The 22,009-nt window shown below is 60.8% G+C and overlaps 1 protein-coding gene across 1 annotated transcript in view; it reads right to left on the bottom strand.

Moving 5' to 3' along the window:
* SLC7A5 (solute carrier family 7 member 5) overlaps positions 1-21,706 on the bottom strand; it is a 33,237-nt gene extending 11,531 nt beyond the window's left edge. Inside the window, exons 1-2 of the mRNA XM_026494632.4 lie at positions 21,075-21,706; positions 7,235-7,360 (exon numbers count right to left, since the gene is read on the bottom strand). Of these exons, the coding sequence (XP_026350417.1) occupies positions 7,235-7,360; positions 21,075-21,627 (679 nt within the window). The 5' untranslated portion in view covers positions 21,628-21,706. The remainder of the gene's footprint in view (positions 1-7,234; positions 7,361-21,074) is intronic.
* Between the last annotated feature and the right edge of the window lie 303 nt (positions 21,707-22,009).

The following is a 22,009-nucleotide window of genomic DNA, read 5'->3' as shown; positions in this document are numbered from 1 at the left end:
TTGCAGGGTCTGAAACTCCAGGAAAACACTGCTGTTCTGACCAAACACAGATGAAAGAATCTCCCTGAGGCCTCGGCCAGGCCAGGCCCCTCCGGAGCCCACAAAGGTTTCTATTCCTAGGACAAGTGTGGCTGGGCCATCTGCTGGGACCTCCCTTGGCCGTCTGGGACCTCACTCCCTGCCTGCAAAGTGCCCAGAGTCCCTCGGAAGAGAGCAGACATCCAGACTCCACAGGACCGCGCCCCCAGACCCCGCAGCGCCCCCAGACCCCGCAGCGCCGAGTGTGGCTGGCAGCCCTCCTGCTTCTCTCCTGGTCTGTGTGTGGGGGGGAGGGTGGGGGAGGGAGAAGGCAAAGCTCTGCTGAGGATTTGGCTGCTGCTTCTGGCTGCCAGTCAACCCTCTGCTGAGTTCCTCTGGGCTATCGCCCACCCCATCCGCTCCCCTAGACACAGCGTGCCCCACTGCACACCAGGGACAGAGGGAGGGGTCTCACAGTGACCTGTCCTGAGTGGGCGGCGTGCATGCGTCCCCGGCAGGGCTCCCGCTTTGTTCAGACTCAAACTGTGCTGGACGTCGGCCTAGAAGGGAAACCCCGTAACTTCTCTAGGCTCCTGACCAAATGCCGGCCAAGCATGCTGCCCCTCCTTCTCGATGGGCACCAAGGAGCAGGCACTGGGCCTGGGAGACCGCTCAGGGACAGCGGCTGTGCCTGCCCTCGCTGTCCTGGGGTCCTGCTGGGGCTGGAGCCGTAACAGCAGGTGGTCTTCAGGGAGGTCTAGAGAGCGGCAGGAGGGCCGCCTGGCCGGCTCCAGGCCAGCTCCAGCCAGAAGTGGGTGAGGTGGCCACACCTCCGTGTCACGATACGCGTTAGCAGTTGGGCTGCGCCCAGTGGCCATGGCGGTGGTGAGCAGGGGTGGGGCGCAGAAGAGAAGGGAGCCCTCCCGGGAGGAGGCCAGATTCTAGACTCCACGTGTGGTCTCAACCACCCACCTGCCCTCTGCAGCCGGGGGACCCACGGTGCTTTCTGAGAACACGTAGGCTTGTCAGGGCCGGGGTGCGGGCTGTTGGGTGCGTGGAGGCAGACGGTCCCGCGCAACACGCTGGGAGGCAGAGGGCGGCTCCCCCAGGTGGCAACACCACGGGGCAGGACTCTGCTCGGGAGAGTAGTGACCGATGCTGGGCCCTCATGTACCGCTCCCACTGCTAGGGCAGACATGCAGACTGTGCTGGGCCCCAGAACGGGGTGTCACAGACACAGATGAATGACAACAATCCTCTGGTGGCCACTGTGTTCCAAGCTACACAGGGTTCTATCCCCACAGGGCCCCAGCCCCCAAGAGCAGGCCAGAGAGGGATCGCGAGCAATACAGGCAGGCCCTTCTGCAGGCTCCAAGAGTGGGGGCGTGGGCACCCTGGGACCACCCCTTCTCTGGGGCTTCTCTGCACACCTCAAAGGTACCTCTAAGTTTTGCCCCAAAAGAAGGCAGCATATGCCAGCTGAGGGTGGGTCCTGGCCCTGAGCCCCCGGAGCCCCTCCTAGCCCGAAAACACAGTCCCTGACCAGACCCTCCCGGGAAGGCTGCTGGAAATGTGAATGCCGACGCACAGCCAGAAGCTGGGTCCGCCTCCCGCCCACTGGGACCCCCTGCAGACCCAGGGTAACTGGGGTGGGAAAGCTCCAAGGCCCCAGGGAGCAGCTCTCAGGGAAAGCTAGCCCAAATCCCCGCATCACACAGACACAGCCACGGGAACCAGCAGCTCTGCGCACACGCTGACAGGCGTGGTCCTTCCTCCCACTGGGAATGTGCCAGCCCTCTGGCTCCTGGACTGGGAGGACCAGGGCTCTCCACAGTTCCGGCGTCCCCAGAGACCTGGCCTCTGCGTGGGGGGAAGGCCTGCTCAGATGCTCACCAGGGCTTCTCTGGGGCCCGGGGAGCCTGTCAACGCCGTGATCTGGAGAGAGGGCAGTTGGAGGCAGCAGCAGAGAATCCCAGAACCTTAGGGCTGGCGGGGCCCCACCCACCCCCGTGCTTTCCCACAGGCAGAGCAGCCCTGGGGCACCCCTCCTGGGATAGGGACACTGTGAGAAAGTCAGCCCCAAACTGGGGAACATCCACCACGCTGGAACCTTCTGCTTCTCATCCCGCTTTATCCCTCTGGGCTTCCGTGGGACGGTCATCTATGTCATGAGATGGGAACAGGGTCCCCCCGAGAACTCCTGGTAACCTGGAACCTCTGAATGTGACCCGGTTTGAAGACGGAATCGAGGTACAGATCTCAAGATGAGATCATGGATTAGGGGAGGCCCTGAAGTCCACGAGTGTCCTCGGAAGACACAGAGACACAGGAAGGGGACACAGGGACGAGGCCGAGAGGGCCGAGTGCTGCAGCCACAAGCCCAGAGAGCACCGGAAGCTGGAAACACAAGGAGGGAGCCCCCCACGAATTTCAGAGGGAGCGCAGCCCTGCGTTTGGACAACAGGACACTGCAGACAGACCAACGGGCCTCACTCCATCTGGGTCAGACGCCCTGGCTTCCACTGCGCTCACGGACGTGGCCGGGACAAGTTGTGGCGTTGGGTCCTGCTTCGGATCACGGGTCAAGTGAACAGTGTCTGGCCTCAGGCTCCTGCTCTGTAAGACAGGCTGTCACGTGTGGGGCCACCGGGTCCTGGCAATCTGAGTCCTGCCTGGCCAGTGAGCTCTGCGTGACTGGTGCCCTTCATGGGCTAGGGCAGGAAGCACCGCGATGGGTCTCCTGCTCCACCCGGAGACCAGCATGCTGGGAGGGGATGCCTCCTGCGGCAGGCTCATCAGGCTGTCTTCCCATTTCCCCACCGCGGAGGGACGTGCCTGGAGTGCAGTGCCCGTCCTGTCTCTGCCGGATGTCTGGGAACAGTGAGGGGGCAGGAATCTGGGTTTGAGGAGGCTGACAGGAGGTCGGGGCTTCCACACCTGGCCAGTGTCTCTGGGACCCTCTGTCTTTTAAGCCCCCTGGAGGAACGGGCTCCTTGGCCTCAAGATCTGCTTCAAACCTCAAATCCCAGTTGCAAAGGGCCCTCTCCCCCCTGCACAGGCTGCGAGAGACTCTGAGAACCACGTGTGCCCAGCACGGGGCTCTGTGGCTGCCCCTGCCCAGGGCACGGGTGAGCTGAGGGCCGCAGTGAGAGTGCCCGACTTCCCCGACTTTGACTTCATGCCAGACGGCGGCACAAGCAGAGCATGTGACTGCAGATCTGTTCCGATTCTGGAGGCTGAGCAGTGCGGAGGCGTGGAGGCCTCAACTACGAATTATCAAAGAGCAGGGGCGCCTGGGTGGCTCTGTCAGTTGGGCATCTGACTCGTGGTTTTGGTTCAGGTCACGATCTCAGGGTCGTGGGATGGAGCCCCTTGGCGGGCACGGCGCTCAGTGGGGAGTGCGCTGGGCATTCTCCCTCTGCCCCTCCCTCGCTCGCATTCCTCTCTCTCAAATGAATCTAAAAAAATTACCAAAGAACATCCGCAGGGAAAAACACCCACGCCCGCCTCGACGGTACCTTAGGGACAAGTCCTCCCACAGTGGCCCCAGACATTCTGAGGGACAGAGGGGCCCACGGGGCCACGGCCCTGCCCTGCCCCCCTCCCTGCTCCTGGGACCCGGGGGACCAGAGTGGAGAACCAAACCCCAGCCCTGCATGGCCCCCCGGTGCAGTGCCCTGCAGTCCCGGCATGACAGAGAGGAGCCACAGCCCACTTGACAGGGCTGCTCGCTGCAGGGGCTCGCCCCCTCCTGCACGGGCTGTCTCCCACGCGTCCCCCATTCCGAGATGCCCCCGTCACGTCAGGTGCCCGGACGTAGAAGACAATCAGAGCCGCGTTCAGGAGCCTCTGCTTACAGTGCAAACCACACCCGTGTCTCCCAGCACTTGGGGCCAATGTCCCAGCAGCGGGGCGAGCTCGTGTGGGCTGCTGCAAGGGGGGGCCAGGAGCTGGGGCACAGGGGGCAGGGGCTGGGGCGCAGGACTGCTTGGCACACGGAGACTTCACCTCCCACGACCTCCCTCAGCAGAGGGTATCCTGTTCAGACGCAGAGTGGGAGGGAGGAAGTGCTCTGTGGACCGTTTTTATCTGTACAACAAGGCAGTCCACACTGTAACTGCTCTCCCGCTGACACTGCAGCAAGAGCAAAACCACAGGGGCCCATTGTGTGTCCTCTGGGGGGACCTGGGCAGAGGGACGCGCCTTCTGCACCCCACTCCCACCTCTGGTCTGAGAAACGCCAACTTGGCTTTGGGAGCGGCCTGACCTTAGGGCTGTGGCCCCTGTGGGGCATCACACATAAGGAGTCCACAGACCAAAAGGACAAAAGCAGGTGGAGGCAGCCCGCATGTATGAGCGTCACGGTGCCCTCCGCCCACCCCGCCTGCCTGCTTCCCTGCGGCCTCCCATGCTTCGTACAACAGCCACTGGATCTGAAATGCTGACCTGAGCTCGGTCTCCCCTTCTGGAAATGCTGGGAGCAAATCCAGACAGCTCGCATGGCGCCAGGCCTGCATGCCTGACACTGCGGGCGCCCTCCCACCCCCAGCTACTGGGCAGCTAAGCAGCTCCCACACCAAGATCCCAGCCTGGGGCCGAGCAGAGCGGTGCCTTTGTCCCCGACTCTGCCTTCATCCAGCCGCCCCCCCACCGCCCTGAGTCCTGGTCTGGGCTGGCGCCCCGTCTGCCTGTCTGTAATCCTCCTGTTCACGCGCTGTCTGGTGTCCTCAAATCACAGCTGAGCTCCGGCCAGCAGGGCCCAGTCCTTGTCAGGGCTCAGCCCCGAGTCACATTCAGGGCCTCAGAAGGTTCCGGTGAAGGATGGTGGCAAGAACGAGGGCAGACTGCTCACGGGTCTCGTGATGGCCGAACAACGGCCAGCTGGACTCAAGCCCCCTCTGCAGCCCTTGGGCCCCCCGGGTGCTCCGTGGGCTGGGGAGGAAGACCGACCACTCAGAGCCCAGGTGAGCAGGGCAGTCTGAGCAGGGGACAGTCTGAGCACAAGCGAGTCAAGACCCTGCTCCAAGGATCCAGGGCCTCCCGCCAGCCATCTGCACAGGGACCGGGCAACGTGCAGGCTGCCCGAGGGAAGACGAGTCAGACCACAGACTCCGCTGGAGGAGAAGGGGGTCAGTTTTGCAACCATGTGTCCCCCAGAAGGGAAGGCATTCATCTTAGAACAACACAAATCTCTTGAAGAAAACCAGGAGGCAGAATTCTGCAGACACCGCACTGTATCCCGAGTTCAGAAAGGAACTGCTTCGGGCGGGGGGGGCGTTCTCGACAGCAACAGAATCCTAAACACATTAGGTATTCTAGCCGAACAAAAGCTCTTTGCTACCCCAACTGAAAAGTGTTTTTACAGAAGTCAGGTCACCCCTCCACATTCTTCATCGGTCTGAAGCTAATCAGACCAGCCAAGCAAATAGCTCCACGAGGAGATCTTCTATCAACCGACATGTTTCCTAGCTGCACAAAGGCTGGCCTGCCGGTCCTGCCCGGCCGACTTCTTCACGAGGCTGCACGGTTACTCAGCCCTGACCCGGGTCCTCGAGACGCGAGGAATAAGGAAGAAGATACAGTCCTGTCTTCAAGAAGATGCTGGGCCCTGGAGTCCCGGGAAGGCTCTCGGAGTGCGGAGCGTACCCCCGGCGCTACGGCGGCCCACATTCGGGGCCGATCCGCCCCTCCCAGCCCTGCCTGGTCGGCACGCCCGAGGCCTGGAGGATGTTAAAGATTTCCTGGGTGGTCTGAGACATGCTCCCAGGATGAAGTCCAGCTCCCAAAGCAGTGACCCACCTGCCCCAGAAAGTGGTCTGGAAATCCGGGGGGATTTTCCCCTCGATGCTGACGATGATCGTGGCTCGTGGGTGCTGGGTTCCCATCAGGTGCCACAGCCACGCTAGAAACCTTGACACACGTGAATGTATTCAATAAAGACGGTCTGCCCGAGTTATCTGAACTCTCGCTTCCACGTTACTAGGCCAGGGTAGACCAGCATGTGGGCTTCTCTCTAGCCCTAGAGAGGGCCGTGTGCACCCAAATCTCCTGAATCATGAACGCCCCCGGGGAACGGGCCCACGGTCTATGGATGCTGGGTTCCTATAAAGCGTGGTGGCCTGAGTGGCCATTACAGGGAAGGGTGCAGGAGAGGCCGGAACTGCAAGAACGGATTTCTGGGTATCACAGGCAGATGCCCGGAGGACACGGCAGATATGGGGCCATTACGGGTTTTCCACCCACTTGCTTCATAGCTAGCCAGCACGTGAAGAGGGCAGGCTAGGATGAAGATGCCCACAGACGCCACGTGGGGTGCCCTGCTGGAGAAGCCTGCGCACGAGGGGTATGCAGCCCTGCGCTGGCACGCCATCTTGGATGACACAGACCCAGCCCCAATCCTGGCTCTCCTGCTGCCCCCGAGATGGGTGAAGCAGCCTACCAGCGCCCCTGCTGAGCCGGGAGCACAGGTGCTGCCTTCCCGCACCCCAGGGCTCCAAAAACACTCGGACGTAGAAGGAGGCAAACACAGAGGTTGTGGGGTACTCGCCATGGCTCTGCGTGTCCCCTGCACACGAGGCTGTGCGTCCTCATGGTGACCCTCCCTGAAGGGGCCCCCAAAGCTGACTTGCACCAGCTCCTGCGGGATCGCTGGTCCGTGAGAACCGAGCAGATGCCCAACCCACCAGGAGAAACCGCGTACTTCCATTCCCAGCACTGCGAGGACGCGCTGCCGCCAAGCGCCACGGCGTGAGCGATCCAGACGGATAAGACAAAGCGGCTGACCACAGTGGGAGCGGTCAGCACGGCAAGACGCTCCCTGGGGGTGGCCACCCTCCACCCAACAGGCCCTTGGGAGTTGGGGCCCCGTGTGCGAGATCTGATCCGGTACCAGTTCCATCCCACCCTGCTCTCTGTATGCTGGGCACAGCCCTGAGGCCCCTCTGCAGACCACCATGTCACCGTCCTACCCCCGCCCTCACGTGTGGGTCGGAGAGGGGGGTTTGGAAGGGACAGGGTGAGTCCGTTTCTCCCCATCGCTCGGGATTTAACTTATTCGGTCTTTGTAACGACATCAGTGCCTCTCGCCGACAGCGTGACCGGCTCAAAGGAAGCCAGACCTTCGGGGCCTGGGGCATTCGGGGATGGGGCCCGCCCCCCCCAAGCACAGCAGGGCCTTGTGGGACACGTGGTGGGGGCGCCCAGAGCTTGCACTCACCCCTCCCGATCTGGATGAAGCCGAGCAGGATGATCAAGGCCAACGCCAGGAGCTTGGCGGCGGCGAAGGCGTCCTGGACGCGGGTGGCAGCCTTCACGCTGTAACAGTTCACGGCCGTGAGCAGCACTGCGGAGAGAGGGCGGTGGTGAGTCCCGCGCGATGGGCGGCCACAGGGGACAGGGGTGGCCCCAGAGAGGGCAGCCCAGCCCCGCTGGCCTTGCTCTGGGCTCTCCTGGCTCAAGGTCAGAGGCTGAGAACCACATTTCTTGACTCTCAAAACAGCTATAATCCCACACACCCTGGGCTATCGTAAAGATTTTTTTTTTAAGATTTTATTTATTTGAGAAAGAGCGAGAGAGTATGTGCGTCCAAGAGAGTGAGAACACCAGCAGGGGGAGGGGCAGAGGGAGAGAAGGAGAAGCTGGCTCACCGCTGTGCAGGGAGCCTGACCTGGGACTCGATCCCAGGACCCCAGGACCATGACCTGAGCCAAAGGCAGAAGCTTCACGGAGTGAGCCACCCAGATACCCTGACATTAAGAACTTTTAATGAATGAATTTCAACCTTCTACCGGACTCTGAGCAAAGCCCACCCCACCCTGCCCCCACCCCACCTGCTGCACACCTGAGGCACTATCTTCAGAGCGCAGGTTATAAACACAAAGGCACCTCTGCTGCTGGAAGGAGACTGTGCTCACCCGTGTGCACCTCTCACCATTTGAGCCTAACTTAGGTGCCCACATAGCCCACCTAACTTCCCGAAAGCGGGAAACTCTTTTTGCAGAGGGAACCTTCTGGAATCCCACAGAGGACACAGGTAAGTGAGGCACTGTTAGCATGAATCCATATGACAAGCCAAGGGTGGGACCATGGGGGGCAATTCTGACACACGAAATGGGGACTGAAGGCAAGGCCAGGCCCAGGGAGGGCAGTCAGCAAGAGGCAACACTCAGGTGGGCCCAGCTGGGGATTTTAACAGCATATGCTGAAAACTGGAAATCACACCAATCACAGCTGGTCCCCCGACCCGGAAGGGAGGGGGGTGAGATTTGGGGGGGCACAGGTGGGCCGCTAAGCCAGGCTCCACAAACGCGCCCAGATGCGCGTAAGCAGGCCCTGCCTGGCTTCCCGGGAGACCCCTGGCCCTGACCCAAAGTGGAGGCATCCATATGTTGAGATACCAGGCGTGCAGAAGACACTGTGAAGTGTGTGGGGACCTCGCGAGCTGGCTATTATCCCAGCCACTTACAGCGAAGCAAAACTATATTAAAACAAAGGCAACAAACCCTCAACACTCAGACCTTCCAACTCACTACTCCTAACTCGCGCGCGCTCTCAGCTGCTGGGAGACGCTCCGAAGGTGAGCTCACTAGGCTGCTGCCTGGCTCCGCAAACGGCGCCCTCCGGAAGGCGCCTGCCATCGGCTGCCTGGGAGCATTCACACCAGGGAACCTGCAAGGGCACAGAGCGGGGCCTTGCCTTCCTGGGGGCTAGTCTTCTGCCTTTAACCCGCAGGGCCTGGACCTGGGAAGGGCCTCTCCACGAGCCCCCTACTCCCACTGCTTCTCCACGGGCTGCACTGAAGGTAAGAAACGCTGGAAAGTCTGCACATCTTTTCTCTTTTCGACACAGAACTAACCCAGGACTGGCAGACCCCAGGGGGCTTTTCCCCAGCTAAAGTCAATCAATGAAATTTTACAATTCGAGCAGGAAGGCCCCAAGAAATAAATCCCTACTAATGAACTGGGTAAGACGCAACAGCTCAGGTAGAAGAAAAACAAGAACTCTCCCAGCTCACTTCACCCTGCCACCAGCTTATCGCTCCAGGAAATTAACTGACACCTTAATAGCACCCCCCCCCCCCCCGCCATGTTTCTCACTGCTCTGAGCTCTGGCTGATGCAACGGCCGACCAAGATTGTGCTCTGCACTGAAGTTCAGACTGAAAACTGCTCTCAAAGTCGTCACTTGTAGCTGCCATTACTCAGCAGTTCCCGCGCTGGGTAGGGCAGCAAAGAGCAGTGGCGTTTGGGCCTGGCATGGAACCCGGCCAAGCCCCTTGGGTTCGTAGGCTGTGGTCTCACCTGCACCTGCCAGGCCACGCAGTAAAATGAGCTGCTGCGGGGAGGCTGCCGTCCAGACACAGTGTCCACACCAAAGGACTGAAGGAGGAGCTGAGCCTGGCCGGGAAAGGCTCAAATGTACACAGGGCAAACAGCACCAGGGACCTTCACGTGGCCGCGGGGAGTGGGGACATGCTTAGTCCAGGCCCACAGAACCAATGGGGAGATGGCTGTCCCGCATCAGCCATATCAGCACTGCCATTCTCTGCACAGAAGAGGAAACAGGCCCAAGATGGTAGGGGCAGACCCAGGACTCTGGCATGTATCTGGCAGCCCCACGGTGATCACAGTGGCGGACAGGGAGAGGAGAAGTAGCAGAGTTCCCTTGTCTTAGCCTCCCAGGGGAATGATTTCAGTCTGGTGCTCATTGATCCCACTGGCCGCATGGCTGGGATCCGGGATGGAAGGGCCTTCCTGCCACCGGATCCCAGGAGGCCTCTGCACAGCCAGAGGGTGGGGCCGGGGTTTTCTGGGACGGCGTCACATTTCCTTACGGGGTGACTGTGACAGTCACGGAGGCACACATGCCTCTGGCCCCTCCTCACCAGGCCCAGGTGGCCAGCACTCTGTATGCAGAAGCACTTCCGGCAGGAGGCTGGCCCATTGCATCACTCCCCCATTCATGCCCCAGGGAGGCAGGGCGGGTGGGGGAGGTGTCGCCCAGCCGCACCCGGGAGGCGGCTCTTCCCCCGCCTGCTGGACACCCTGCCGAGCGCGGCTTCTTGCAGGTTGCTCTCCTGGCAGCGGCACGCAGGCATGGCTCTGGACACTGCAACAGCCCAGCCAGCACCACGCAGCCAGCCCTGATTGCCGCCTCTGCTCCGCCTGCTCCTCTGGGGTCTTCCCAGCCCTCTCCCCATTTCACAGAGGACAACCGAGGCTCCAGGAAGGGGAGCAGGCTTGCCCGGAGCCCCCGGCTCACGGTCGTTCCTACTGCAGTGCCCACCCATGCTGTGCTGGGCTTAGTGGTCACTGGGGCAGGACAGAGGCCCAGGGTCCTTCCTCTTCCACGCCACTGCCCCTCCATCAGGAAAGAGAGGTGCACACCTGCCTGTGCCCAGACCCGACCCGCTGCTCCCACTAACGCGTCCTGAGCCCTGCCCAGCAGGTGCAGAGAGCCTCTCTTCACACCACGGCAGCTCGAGGTCACATTCAAGATAACCAGGTCATGGACAGGCAAGGCGGGCTGCAGGCGGGAGGGGAAGGGACCTGCTCACAGAACAAAGGGGGCTTTGTAAGTGAAATACTTGATGAAACTTTCATGTTCACTGACTTTGGCTGACGAGTACATAAATGCCTTAGTATTCTCCATGCTGTTCCTTTTTTAAAAAGTTTCAAAATGAAATAAAATCTTAAGTAAACAAAAGCATTCATCAGGGACCCACTGTCTCTGGCCCTCACAAAGCAGCTGGTAGCGCCCCTCCCCGTCCTGCCTTTGGCTCCGGCACCTTGACCAGACGCCTGGCGGGGGGCTGCTGCTGGGTGTGTGAGATGGCGACACTGGGATTTGGGCCTAAGGCGAGAAGGCACTGAGGGTTAGTGGTGTGGTCACTGTCCCTACGGACTCGACTCGTGGCACTCCATGGCCTGGGGACGAGAAGTGCCGGAGTCACACAAGGGGGCCGCGGACCGCAGCTGCAGGGCACGGGCCCACTGGCCGGCCTGCGGACGGAGATGCCATCAGGAAGGCTCCCCACGGGGCGCCTGGGTAGCGCAGTTGTTAAGCGTCTGCCTTCCGCTCAGGGCGTGATCCCGGCGTTCCCGGATCGAGTCCCACATCGGGCTCCTCCGCTGGGAGCCTGCTTCTTCCTCTCCCACTCCCCTGCTGTGTTCTCTCTCTCGCTGGCTGTCACATAAATAAATAAAATCTTAAAAAAAAAAAAAAAAAGGCTCCCCACACTGGCACCCCCAGATAAGTGGGGCTGTGCTCATGCGTGCTGACAGCTGGGGCCAGGGAGATAAGCCAGCTCTTGGCTGCCCGAGGACCGCCAGGAGCAGGCTGGGCCTGGCGGTCGGTCCGCAGACCACGCTGGGAGCTTGTCCTTGAGGGGTGTGTCCATCCCACCCTCATCCTGCTGCGACACGGGCCACCTCCCTGGCCAGCAGGAGCACCCAGCTCAACCTCAGCGAAGGAGCCAGGGTCTCAGGGGCTCCCCCTGCACCTCGATGGTGGGCGGCGCTGCGCAGTGAGGGAAGGACGACCCCACAGCCACACAGGACACCTGGTCACAAGGAGAGCCTGGCTGCAAGCTCCAGCCCCGGCTCCAGGCTGCCTGACCAGGTGACCTCTGTTGAGATTCCTGCCAGCAGACCTAAGGCTGCACATCCCCAGGGGGCCGCTCGGGCCCCGGGCGCTGGCTCACCCCCAACCTGTGATTCTCAGGCTCCCCTCAGAAAGCACCCTGTGACCCTCCCTGACCCTGAGTGTGGGGTGTCCTGGGGGTGCTGCCACCGGTGGTGCTTGATGAGACCCGGGACACCCGCACGCTGCTTCCCCGTCCCAGGTGTGGCCCCCATGCTGCTGACGTCACAAAGGCACACGCAGGGGGAACACAGAGAAGGTGCCCTGAGCAGAGGGGACGTACTCCCCACTAGCACACAGGCCACCAGCCTCCTCTTGGCCGTGGCTTCTGCCTGAGAAGGTGGTTATCTGAGCAGGACTCAAAGGCTCCCTCCCCAGCCTGGCCCCACTTGACCTCTCCTCCCCGAGCCACGCCAGTGACCCCAATCACCCACCACAGCCCCGACCCCTCCTAGACAGCAGCCTCCTGTTAAACGTATTCATTCGGCTGTTCCACCCACAGGGGGAGGGCTGATATGTGAAGGGTGCCTGTTTTCATTTAAAAACACCAAAACAACAGCAAAAAAATTTTAAGATAAAAATAAGTTACCAAAAAAAAAAAAAAAAAAACCCACACCAAAACAAAACACAAAAAACACTCCAACTGAGAGTAAAATGCTGATGGGCGTACTAGGCCCAGTAACCAGGGCTGCGTGGATGCTCGTACAAACTCAGCCGCGATCTTGATCACAAGAGCCATGTAGGAGCACCTGGTGTGTACTCAGGCTCTATCATTCGGTGCCCTCGGTGCACCCTGGGGGGCAGGCCAAGCCCCCCCACCCCCTGCCCCTGCTGACTTGAGGTCAAACACGCCAGGGGAAGGTCATGAATAAGCCCAAGAGAACCATCCAAAACCACACCATCTGGGTACCTACTTACTGATCAGGAACTCAGTCCAATGTCCCCCCAGGGGCTGCAAGGATGGAGCCCACTCGTCCCCAGCCCAAGGCTCTGCAGGGACTGTCCCCCCAGGATGGAAGGGCCCAAGGCTCAGAGCCCCCAGGCCTAGAACCTCACTGCCTGAGCCCTGCTTAGGAGCCAGTGGCGGGCTCCTCATGGGTCTCTCTGAAGAAGAAGGTGCTTTCTGCAGATGGTGTTTGGGCCCTGGACACCAAGGGCCAACACCTGGGCAAGGTCGGTCTGCGGCCTGTGAGCAACGCCGCCTGATACCTGCGGGGTCCAGCTGGCAGAAGACGGCCAGACGGGGCAGACACAGCAACGCCACACAAATGAGCACTGTCTGACCTCAGCTTCGCTGGCAGGGACAGGAAGTGGCCGTGGGGCTGTGCCAATTCCAGGAAGCCCCGCCAGCCGGGTCCCCGGGTGCCCGCGCGGCCAGCCTGGAGCCTGGCCCCCCATGGGTCAACATCACGTGCTCACTCTAGGTCTGGGCCCCGAGCCTTGGCTGCAGGTGCGCAGGCTCCTAGGGCAGCACCAGGGACCGTGGGCTTGCCCAGGCACTGCGAGGAGCCTCGAGCACAGGCGGGCTTGGCCCATGGCCTCTGCCTCTGGAAAGGAGATTATCTGAGCAGGACTCAAAGGCTCCCCCACCAGCCTGGCCCCACTTGACCTCCGCAGTCTCCTGTCCTGCCTTCGCCTTACTTATCCAAGCTCACCCAGCACATGCAGGGGCCCAGAGCTTCATGGGGGCTCGTTTATCAGCACCTGGCCCCTGGCCCCTGCAGGTGCAGATGTCCTCTTGGCTCTCCGCGAGTCGCGCTCCCGACAGGCAGCCTGATGGCCGTGATCACCTGCACCTCCCCCATCCAGCACTACTTCTGTTGTGCCTTAACTTTCTTGGCCCTCCCAGTGACAGATAGGATCTCACACTCCCTGGGACGCCTCAGGGCGACTTCACCTTTGCTGGGCTCTAAAGAAAAGGAATGGGCATGACCCCAAACCAAACTGATAAGGCTGACCTCACCTCTGGAACGTGCTAGAACACGAGCTGGTTTAGGTCAAGAGCTCTGCTCCAGACCCACCCAGTGGCAGGGAGTTGTTTCCACGCGGCCCAAGGCTTCCCCAGCCAAGAGGCCGCTAGAGGCCTGTGGGAGAGGCCGACGTGACCTCTCCACGCAAGTGAGGACACTGGCTTTCAAGCCACCCCCCCCCCCCCCGCCATCTTGTCGATTCACTGCTTCTCTGTGGAAGAAAATTACTGATAGGCCAGTGTCCCATTTTCAAACTCCCCATGACCCGCCCTGGAACACGAGTCTTCACATTTCTTCCCATTTTTAACCTGACCACGGAGTTCACCAGGCCTGGGGGGTGGGGGTGTCAGCAGGTGTCAGGAATGGGGCCAGCACGTTCATGTCCAGACACACCAGCAAGGGGCAGATTTAGCCAGCTTGGAAAGCTGCCAACCTCGAGTCCTGGGGCCAGCAGGAGACCCCCAGCAAACAGCAGCGTCTCTGAGGGGCTTTTCTGAGGCACAAGTCCTGGAGCACAGGCAGGTCCCCAGGGGCCACCGGCCCCAAGAACAGCCAGGACAACCAGCAGGGAAGCCCTCCCTTGGCTCTGAAGTGACCCCCGAGTGCTGACATGCTGTGTGACGCTGGGCTGGTTACTCAGTGTGTCTGATCTCTGCACAGCTGCTGGGGGGTGGTGGTGAAGAAACATGAGAACTCGCTGTCTAGCACCCCACCAGTCTCACACTGCCGACTGTGAAGCTCTGCTCAGCACGCACCAGGCTTTGTTCAGGAGACTCCATGCTTCAGGGTCTCCCTCAGAGCCTGAAAACCCCTAGCCCAACCCCTCTGCACCTCCAGCAGTTCTAGCGAAGGAGAAAGCGGAGGGAAAACCTGCTGGGGTCGCAGCCCGAGAGGACAGGGAAGCATCTAGACTCGTCTGATATTTGGGTAAATGGAGCTCAGAGAGGTTGTCTGGCCGGCTGAAAGTCACACAGCCCAGGGAACGGGGAGAGGACGCTCAGGCCTCCCCAGTCCCACTCCGTGCTCTGGAGCCTTGGCTGGGCCTTCAACCCTGGCTTCCCCGCCCCAGCCCTGTGCAACCACCTTGCTAGTTCGGGGGAGCCTGGGCATCAATCCTCCCAACCAGGTGATTCTGACGCCTACCAATGGGGGCAAATCCCCCAGGGACCCACCCCCCACGTGCACACATGTGATGCCCGTGTACTGAGCATCCTCCAAAGGGACGCTGTCCTGTGTGGGTTTAGGCCTCAGACTGAAGCAGGCTGTCCCTCGTCTGCACTCCCTGGACGGAGGGTTTCTCGTGCAGGACTGTGCCCAGGACAGGGCCAGTCAAGAGCATCCTGGATGGATGCCCCCACGGCGCGCCCCTCGTTAGGCAAGAGGGCCTGACCGGAGCTACACAACGTGTCCACACGTCTCCCTTCTCCAGGTAAGGCTGCCCCAGGACAGGACCCAGTCTGCAGCCCCCAGCCCTGAGGTCTTCACGGGGGCTGCACGCTGCTGAACCTCGGCGAGGCCTCCCGCCCTGGAGGACAGCCCGGCCTCACGAGCCCTCTCCCTTCGTGTTCTGGAAACAGCTCATTGCCAGGGACCCCCTTCCCTGACGACCAGAGGACACTCGCCGGCGATGAGGCCGGACACAGGTCCTCAAACTCCCTTGTGCCTCGGCAGTGACGGCCCCACCGGTCCACCGGGACAAAATGCTCCTTAACCACGCTGTGCTTTGGCCCCCCGTTCCTCCCCAGACCCGACCCTGGCCCCCCTCAGGGCGAGCCAGCAGACAGCCCCCTGGTGGGGGGACACCCGCTCCGCCCGGGCCCCACCTGGCTGCCCTCGCCCACACCAGTCCAGGGTCCCTGATCCTTTCCCTTAGCTCTTCGGGGTCCAAGATGATTGCAGGAAACACCCCCTACCCCAGGCCTGTAACACGAGGGTGCCCAGATTAGAGGCGGCTCTAGCCAGGCCCCGTCTCTACCCACTGCTGTCCCTGGGAGGGCCACAGCTCCTGGCCCCCAACCCATCCACGGTTCCCTTCACCAGGTACAAGTGCTCTGTCGTGTTCGATTTCCAGACAGTCCCTCTGTCACCTGTCCCTGCAGTGAGGAGACATCTGACTCATACACCCTCTGCATGCATGACCTGCTCTGAGACACAGGCCCAGAGAAGCTAAGCACCCAGCCCCAGGTCACACAGCCCAAGCACTCACAGAAGCTGGGGGACAGGGTCTGGGACAGAGCCGCCCCCCCCGCCCCCCCCCCCCCCCCCGGCCTCCCACAGCAGCCCTAGTAACTTGGGCAGGATCTGAATGTGTCTGTGTTGAGGGCTGAGGCCTGGCCAGCGTGGGCAGCTCACATGGACATGGACAAAGCGCGAGGCTGGCCACAAGGTCACGGTGGACTTCAGGATGTTTCCCTGTAGTGGCCTCAGTTCTGACTACAGTTTCAGTAACTCACAATCACGGACAATCAGCTGGGGCTCAGCAGCGACAGATGTCAGCCAGCAACCAAGGTCAGGGCAACTCAGAGCAGGATCAGGTTGCGAGCACTGTGCTCCAAGGGCCCAGTGGGAAGGTGCTGCCAATTCCTCACATAGCGGGAGGGGTGGGTGTGGCCCCGAAAAATGCCCCTGCAGGGAAGCAGGTCTGCCTGGACAAGCGTGTGGGGGAAAGACGCCTCCCACACTCTGAGCCTCCCTAGGGCACATGGGTACTGGAGGGCCTGCTGGGATGGCCATCCTCCAAACAAGAATTCAGGATTCTGCCAGGAGCCAAGCAGCTGCTGGACTGGGCAGTGGTGCAGGGTGGGGTGGTCTGGTTGGCGGGGTCAAGTGCGCTCCGGGCAGCACTCTAGGCCAGCAATCCAGAGAGGGCCCAGGAAGGTCACACCCACCAGAGTGGTGCAGAATCACGCAGCCCCTGGTTCCCAGCACCTGCTGTGGGTCACAGAAAGCAGAAAGGGACTGGAGATCTGCGAGAGCACAGGAAGAGGCGCGTGCCGGGGGGCAGCTGTGGGCCTACCCTGTCCCCGAAGTTCCTCTGCAAGGTAAAGGTCTGGATGGAAAGAAGAGGGAAAGGTGAAAGGCTCCCTAGCCAGCTGTGCTAAGGGGGGTCAGGCACCCCAGTCAGGGGACAAGCACTCCCCACAGAGTCCGGGATGGGACAAACCTCAGATCCCCGCGTCTTCTCACCCTGGCTGACTGGACGCCTGCACCTGGTGACCGACACCACCCCAGGAGCCTGACATCTGCCATTCCCGCCAAAGATGCGGCCATGTGTCCCCACACAGGCGATGACAAAAGGCGGTTCGGCATGCGCAGTGGGCTCTTAGCCCACTGCTGCCTCAGTTTCCCTGGCCAAACAAGAGGGATGACAACACCAGTTTGAAAGGCTGGGGCAGGAGCATGTGAGGAGAGGTGTGAGTCCGAGCACATGGCCGCCAGGAGACACCAGATCCATGTCTGCCCCCCTTGGGGGACAGGGTGTGAGAACCCCATGACTACGCACACTTTGGAGTCCACACGCCTGGAACACATTTCTGGGCAGAGTCTGCACATTCCTTCGGATTATCAAAGGGGTCCGTGACCCAGGGAGAAAAGGGTTAGACATGCCCACCCAGCGTCTCCCGCTTCCTTGAGGTCACACGCTGCTGTGAATTACCCCACGGGGCCGAGTTCCAGTCCCGTGACTCTCGGCGTGACTTGCTCTGCCGGCCGGAGCACGTTCGTGTCTGGCTGGGAAAGTCAGATTTCAGGGCTATGACTGGGCTGTCGTCTGCACTTAACTCTCGGCTTGTGACTCTGGGGTCGTCAGCAACTTGGAGACACCCAGAATAGAGATGGGCCCAGAGCTGGCGGCTGGAAGGCGTTCAGACGCCCTGAACCAGGCGATACAGTGGTGGACACATGGTGTAGGTGCCCCATAACCCCAGGAGTGGGTCAACGCCTGGAGCTGATGGAGAAGAGCCAGTCAACTAGAAGACTGGGGGGTAGAGCATGACCTCCCGTCCCCCTCTAGTCATTACCCCAAGTGACTTACCCTCACATTGGCTGGCCCCAACCCACAGCCAGCCAAACCCGTCCTGATCTGTGCCCCTCACCTATGGGCAGTCAATCTCCTGCCCCCGAGGCAGGAAGGGACTACTGTGGGACAGGCATGTCGCAGCTCAGACCCCAACACGAGAGGGAGACCTTTGGCATTCACCTCTGGCTCTTGCTGCCTTCTTTCCATTCTCTCTCCCTCCTGCTCTTTGCTAAACTGGGAAGAACAAGTTCTAGGGCAGCTCAAAATGTGAAAGGTGAACAGCAGACGGAGGGGGGTGTTGAGAATAAATTACAGCCACCATGTGGCAGGGACCCTGTGCGCCGTGCTTGATAAACACACCGTGGCCGAGAGCCCGCACGTTTACCCAGGCAGAGCTGTGACCAATTCCCACTTCACAGATGTGGAAACTATGCTTAGAGTCTCAAGCAAATTTCTTGAAGCAGAACCCAGGTCTGTTCACACGCAGAGTGCAGGCTTGACCGGACACCAGGTGGAAAACATCTCAGGTTACAGGACCGCGGATGACACCCACCCCACCCCACTCGGATTTGGTGCCCTCCAGCAGGGGGACTAACCCACTCTAGGGGAACCTTGGCAACCCTGTCTCCCATAAGAAGGCAGACCAAAGTGCTTTCTAGACCTCACCCTGAAGGGGACCCAGAGCCACCAGCAGACCACCCCGAGTTCTGCAAGCACCTGGTGAGCCCAAGCTGCAGCTGTCCCAGTGGGCCCAGTAACCCCCTCCCCACCCCCGGGCAACAGGGAGGGGGAAGAGGAAGGTAGGCACCCAGCAGTCTGTAGGCACTTGCTTGACACCTGTGTCTGGGGTAGGAGTGACGACGACGCAGCAGAGGGAGACGTGGCCCTTTCAGACCCTCCTAAGGGCCCCTCCCTTGACAAAAGGACCCATGCAGGTTTCTGGACTTGGACCAGCTCCCACTGTGTGCTCCTAGCTCGGGGCTCTCCAGACACGGATGGACCCATTTTACAGAGAAAGCTGGCCCAGGAATGTTGGATACACTGCCAGAAGCAAATTAAGGCTGACGAGAATCTCAACTCCAGTCTGAGTGGCTTCTGCCCCAAAGTAAAAAACCAGCGTCATCATACTTTCAAGCAAACGCTACCAAGTTTTTGTTTAGCGATAACACAAGCCTAGTCCCAGGCCAGATCCCACACAGCCATCAAGACCTACAGAGCGAGTTTCTCTCACCTTTACGGTGCACTGAGAAACACCAGAGCCACACCAGACAAGGGCCCCATAGTGGTCATTTTGGTCGGACCTTATTCCCACATCTATCAGCAGCAGAGCTGTACTAAGTACCAAAGCCGACCTGTTTCAGAGCAGCAGGTCGTGTCCAGGGCACTGAAAAGACCAACCAGCAAACCTGAGACTTTGCTCGAGTACCCATGACACACCAATGGAAGGAGCGGGCCACCAGGCCCTCCCACAGGGTGCCACAAGGCCTGGGGTGGGCTCACGGACAAGAGCAGAGCAGAGCGCCCTTCGTCTTCTTGGGGAGAAATTCTAGAACCCAGCCGTTGTGGGATACTTAGAGGACACTCAGAAACTCTCTGTGGCTTTTCACTGCCTTCTCAAATGCCCCTACAAGGGCAAGCCTGCCTCCCTGGACACCCATAACCTTTCTCCGTGCTTGTCCCCCTGTGCCGGGGAGCTCCAAGTTCTGTGAGCCTCGGACCAGCCCTTGTGCCTTTCCACACAGACAGGCTCTGGATTAGCGCTCATCCTGGCTGACAGGGAGCCCCTTTCTGTTCAGTGGAAATCCTCTTTCCATCAGAGAAAGCCACCCACCCACACCTAGGCCCACGTAACACACCCCCAAGCTGGTTCAGGGAAGAAGAGCCACAAGAGCGGATCAGCACATGGAAAACGTCACCCCCACTCACAACTTACCCTGGCAGGGGTGCCCACAACAGCACTCCTGGCCAGGCCCAGCAGTGCCACAGTGATGTGGGGCGGGGGAGGGGGGGCTGGACCCACCACAGTCCCTCTGCAATCCATCTACTTAAACCTGAAAGTTTAAAAAGGGACTAGAGAGAGAACAGGCCTTTAAAGACATTATCTGTTTTACTACATACTGGGCCCAAACATTAAATCATATTGTAACATAATTATCGTAATCATATCATAAAAACTCATCTTGCTTTAGAGGGGCTTTCCCCTTCTCAGATCAACGTGTCGTCCCATAAAACCCTCATCTGAAAGCCCCACCTGAAACCACAGGTCTTGCTGTCCTCAAGCAGATCGACCTCCTATCTGGACAAAGGCTTTTTTTAAAGCTGAGATTCACATCCTGAGACCGCCCCAAAAAGGGCAAATAACGCTCTTCACTCAGCGTGGCCGCTCTGTTCAGGGTCTCCGGAAAGCGTGGGATGTCAGGCAGCCAAGCAGAGCCTTCTGGACTCACCAGTTTATGAAGGGTGCCTGCCGCCACACTACAGTGTGGCTCGTGCAGGGAATAGGGTCCACATACTCCGGAGTCCCCGCAGCACCAGCAGGCACTGCCAATCAGGGGCCACTCCTCGTTAATGCACAGTCCCCGAGAGTTTTGAGTTTCGTGGCCAGGACCCCAACCACAAACGTAGCCCTGCTGGCTCTGGACCTTTATGCACTAGCAACATTCAGGCAAATCCTCACATCAGGTGGCAGCTCTGAAAGCAGGACGCTTCCATCCTGCAAGGCTCCTCAGATGTTGGCCAAGGGGTAGGTGTAAAAAGTGCCAACAGCCAAAAAAGAGAAGAAAACCACATCATCTTTGGTACAAACGATTTTTTTCTGAAATCCCACAAGAAAACTGTTTCTGCAAAGCACTCATAGTTCACCAGGGCTGTATCCGCCAACATACCCAGACCATGACCATCATTAGGGATACGACCAGGGGCTGTTTTTCAGCACACTTGGGACCCCCGCAACCCACCCTCCACCCTCAACACACACAAATTTAATTTGCAGCCAACTACCCCTCCGTTAGGACTTTGAGACTGCTGACTAAATGAGCAACACAGAATTCTGTTCCTATTGGTTTTGTATGAGCCAGCCTCTGCTGATTCCTGATAAGCCGATTTCAAGAGCAGAAATGTATGAATGTTTTTTTAACTACAGTTTCTGTCTGAGCACTCAGTCCTGGGAACCTCAACAGGAAATGCGCTATGCAGACATTGCGTGGATGACCACAACAGGCAGGGGATGTGTGTTGAGCCGTCTGCTTGTGAAAAGACGAGGTGAGGAAGTGGAACACCCCCCCCCCAGACTGGGGCAGGGACCCCGCTGACTCACCGCCGAATCCCCAAGATGAGGTGGACACGAATGAATGAGACCCACGTGGGCTCCGCGGGCCGCTCCCGCCCGCGGCTGGGTGCCCACCCCCGCAACCCCGGGCGGGTACTCACGCACGCAGAGGCAGGCCACGAGCTTGGCGGCCTCCTCGGGCACCGGGCAGGTGGGGAAGATCGGCTTGAGCAGATAGGTGGCGAAGACGAGCGCCACGATGTACTGCGAAGAGGGCCGGATGATGAGCAGCTCGATCCACAGCTTGAGAAAGGCGGGCAGCGAGCCGTACACCTCGAGCATGTAGGCGTAGTCGCCCCCCGACTTGGTGATGGTGGTCCCCAGCTCCGCGTAGCAGAGCGCGCCCACGATGGAGAAGACCCCGCACACGGCCCACACCACCAGCGCCAGTCCCGGCGAGCCCGCCTCCTTGAGCACGCCGGTGGGCGTCACGAAGATGCCCGAGCCGATGATCGTGCCTACGATGATCGCCACGCCGTTGAAAAGCGTGATGCTCCGCTGCAGGGTCACGCCCTCCGCGCCCTCCCCGCCGTCCGCGCCCTCCGCGCCGTCCGCGCGCCGCGTGGCCAGCATCCGCTCCCGCGCCTGCCGCTCCTCCTCCTCGGCCGCCGCGGGGGCCGCGGACGCGCGCCGCTTCGGGCCGGTGCCTGCCATGCCGCCGCGCCGCCGGCCGGACCAGACCACGAGGCGCGCGCGCCGCCACCCAGCGAGGACCCACTCCCGGCGCGGCTGCTGGCCGCTGCGTCAGGCCGCGCCGCCGCCGCCGGCGCTTTATACGCCGCCCCGGCCCCGCCCCCTCCCGGCGCCGGCCCCGCCCCCGGCCCCGCCCCGCGCCCGCGCGGCAGTTTACCCGCCGGTTGGGGCGCTGGCTCCTTCCCGCTCTGCCTGGCTCCCGCGCGGCGCCCGCCCGCACCTGCTAGGGCCATGGCCGGCCGGGCGCCCGGACGCAGGCTAGGAGCTGGGGTGCCCGCGGCTCAGACAAGGCCGGCCTGCCTGCCCTCTGCAAGGGCGCTCAGGCCCGCGGGGGCGCGCTGGG

The sequence above is a fragment of the Ursus arctos genome, unplaced genomic scaffold (assembly GCF_023065955.2).
Source record: "Ursus arctos isolate Adak ecotype North America unplaced genomic scaffold, UrsArc2.0 scaffold_19, whole genome shotgun sequence".
In the NCBI taxonomy this organism is placed as follows: Eukaryota; Metazoa; Chordata; class Mammalia; order Carnivora; family Ursidae; genus Ursus; species Ursus arctos.
The sequence above is the reverse complement of the archived record's forward strand: the minus strand, read 5'-3'. Positions and strand labels throughout refer to the sequence as shown.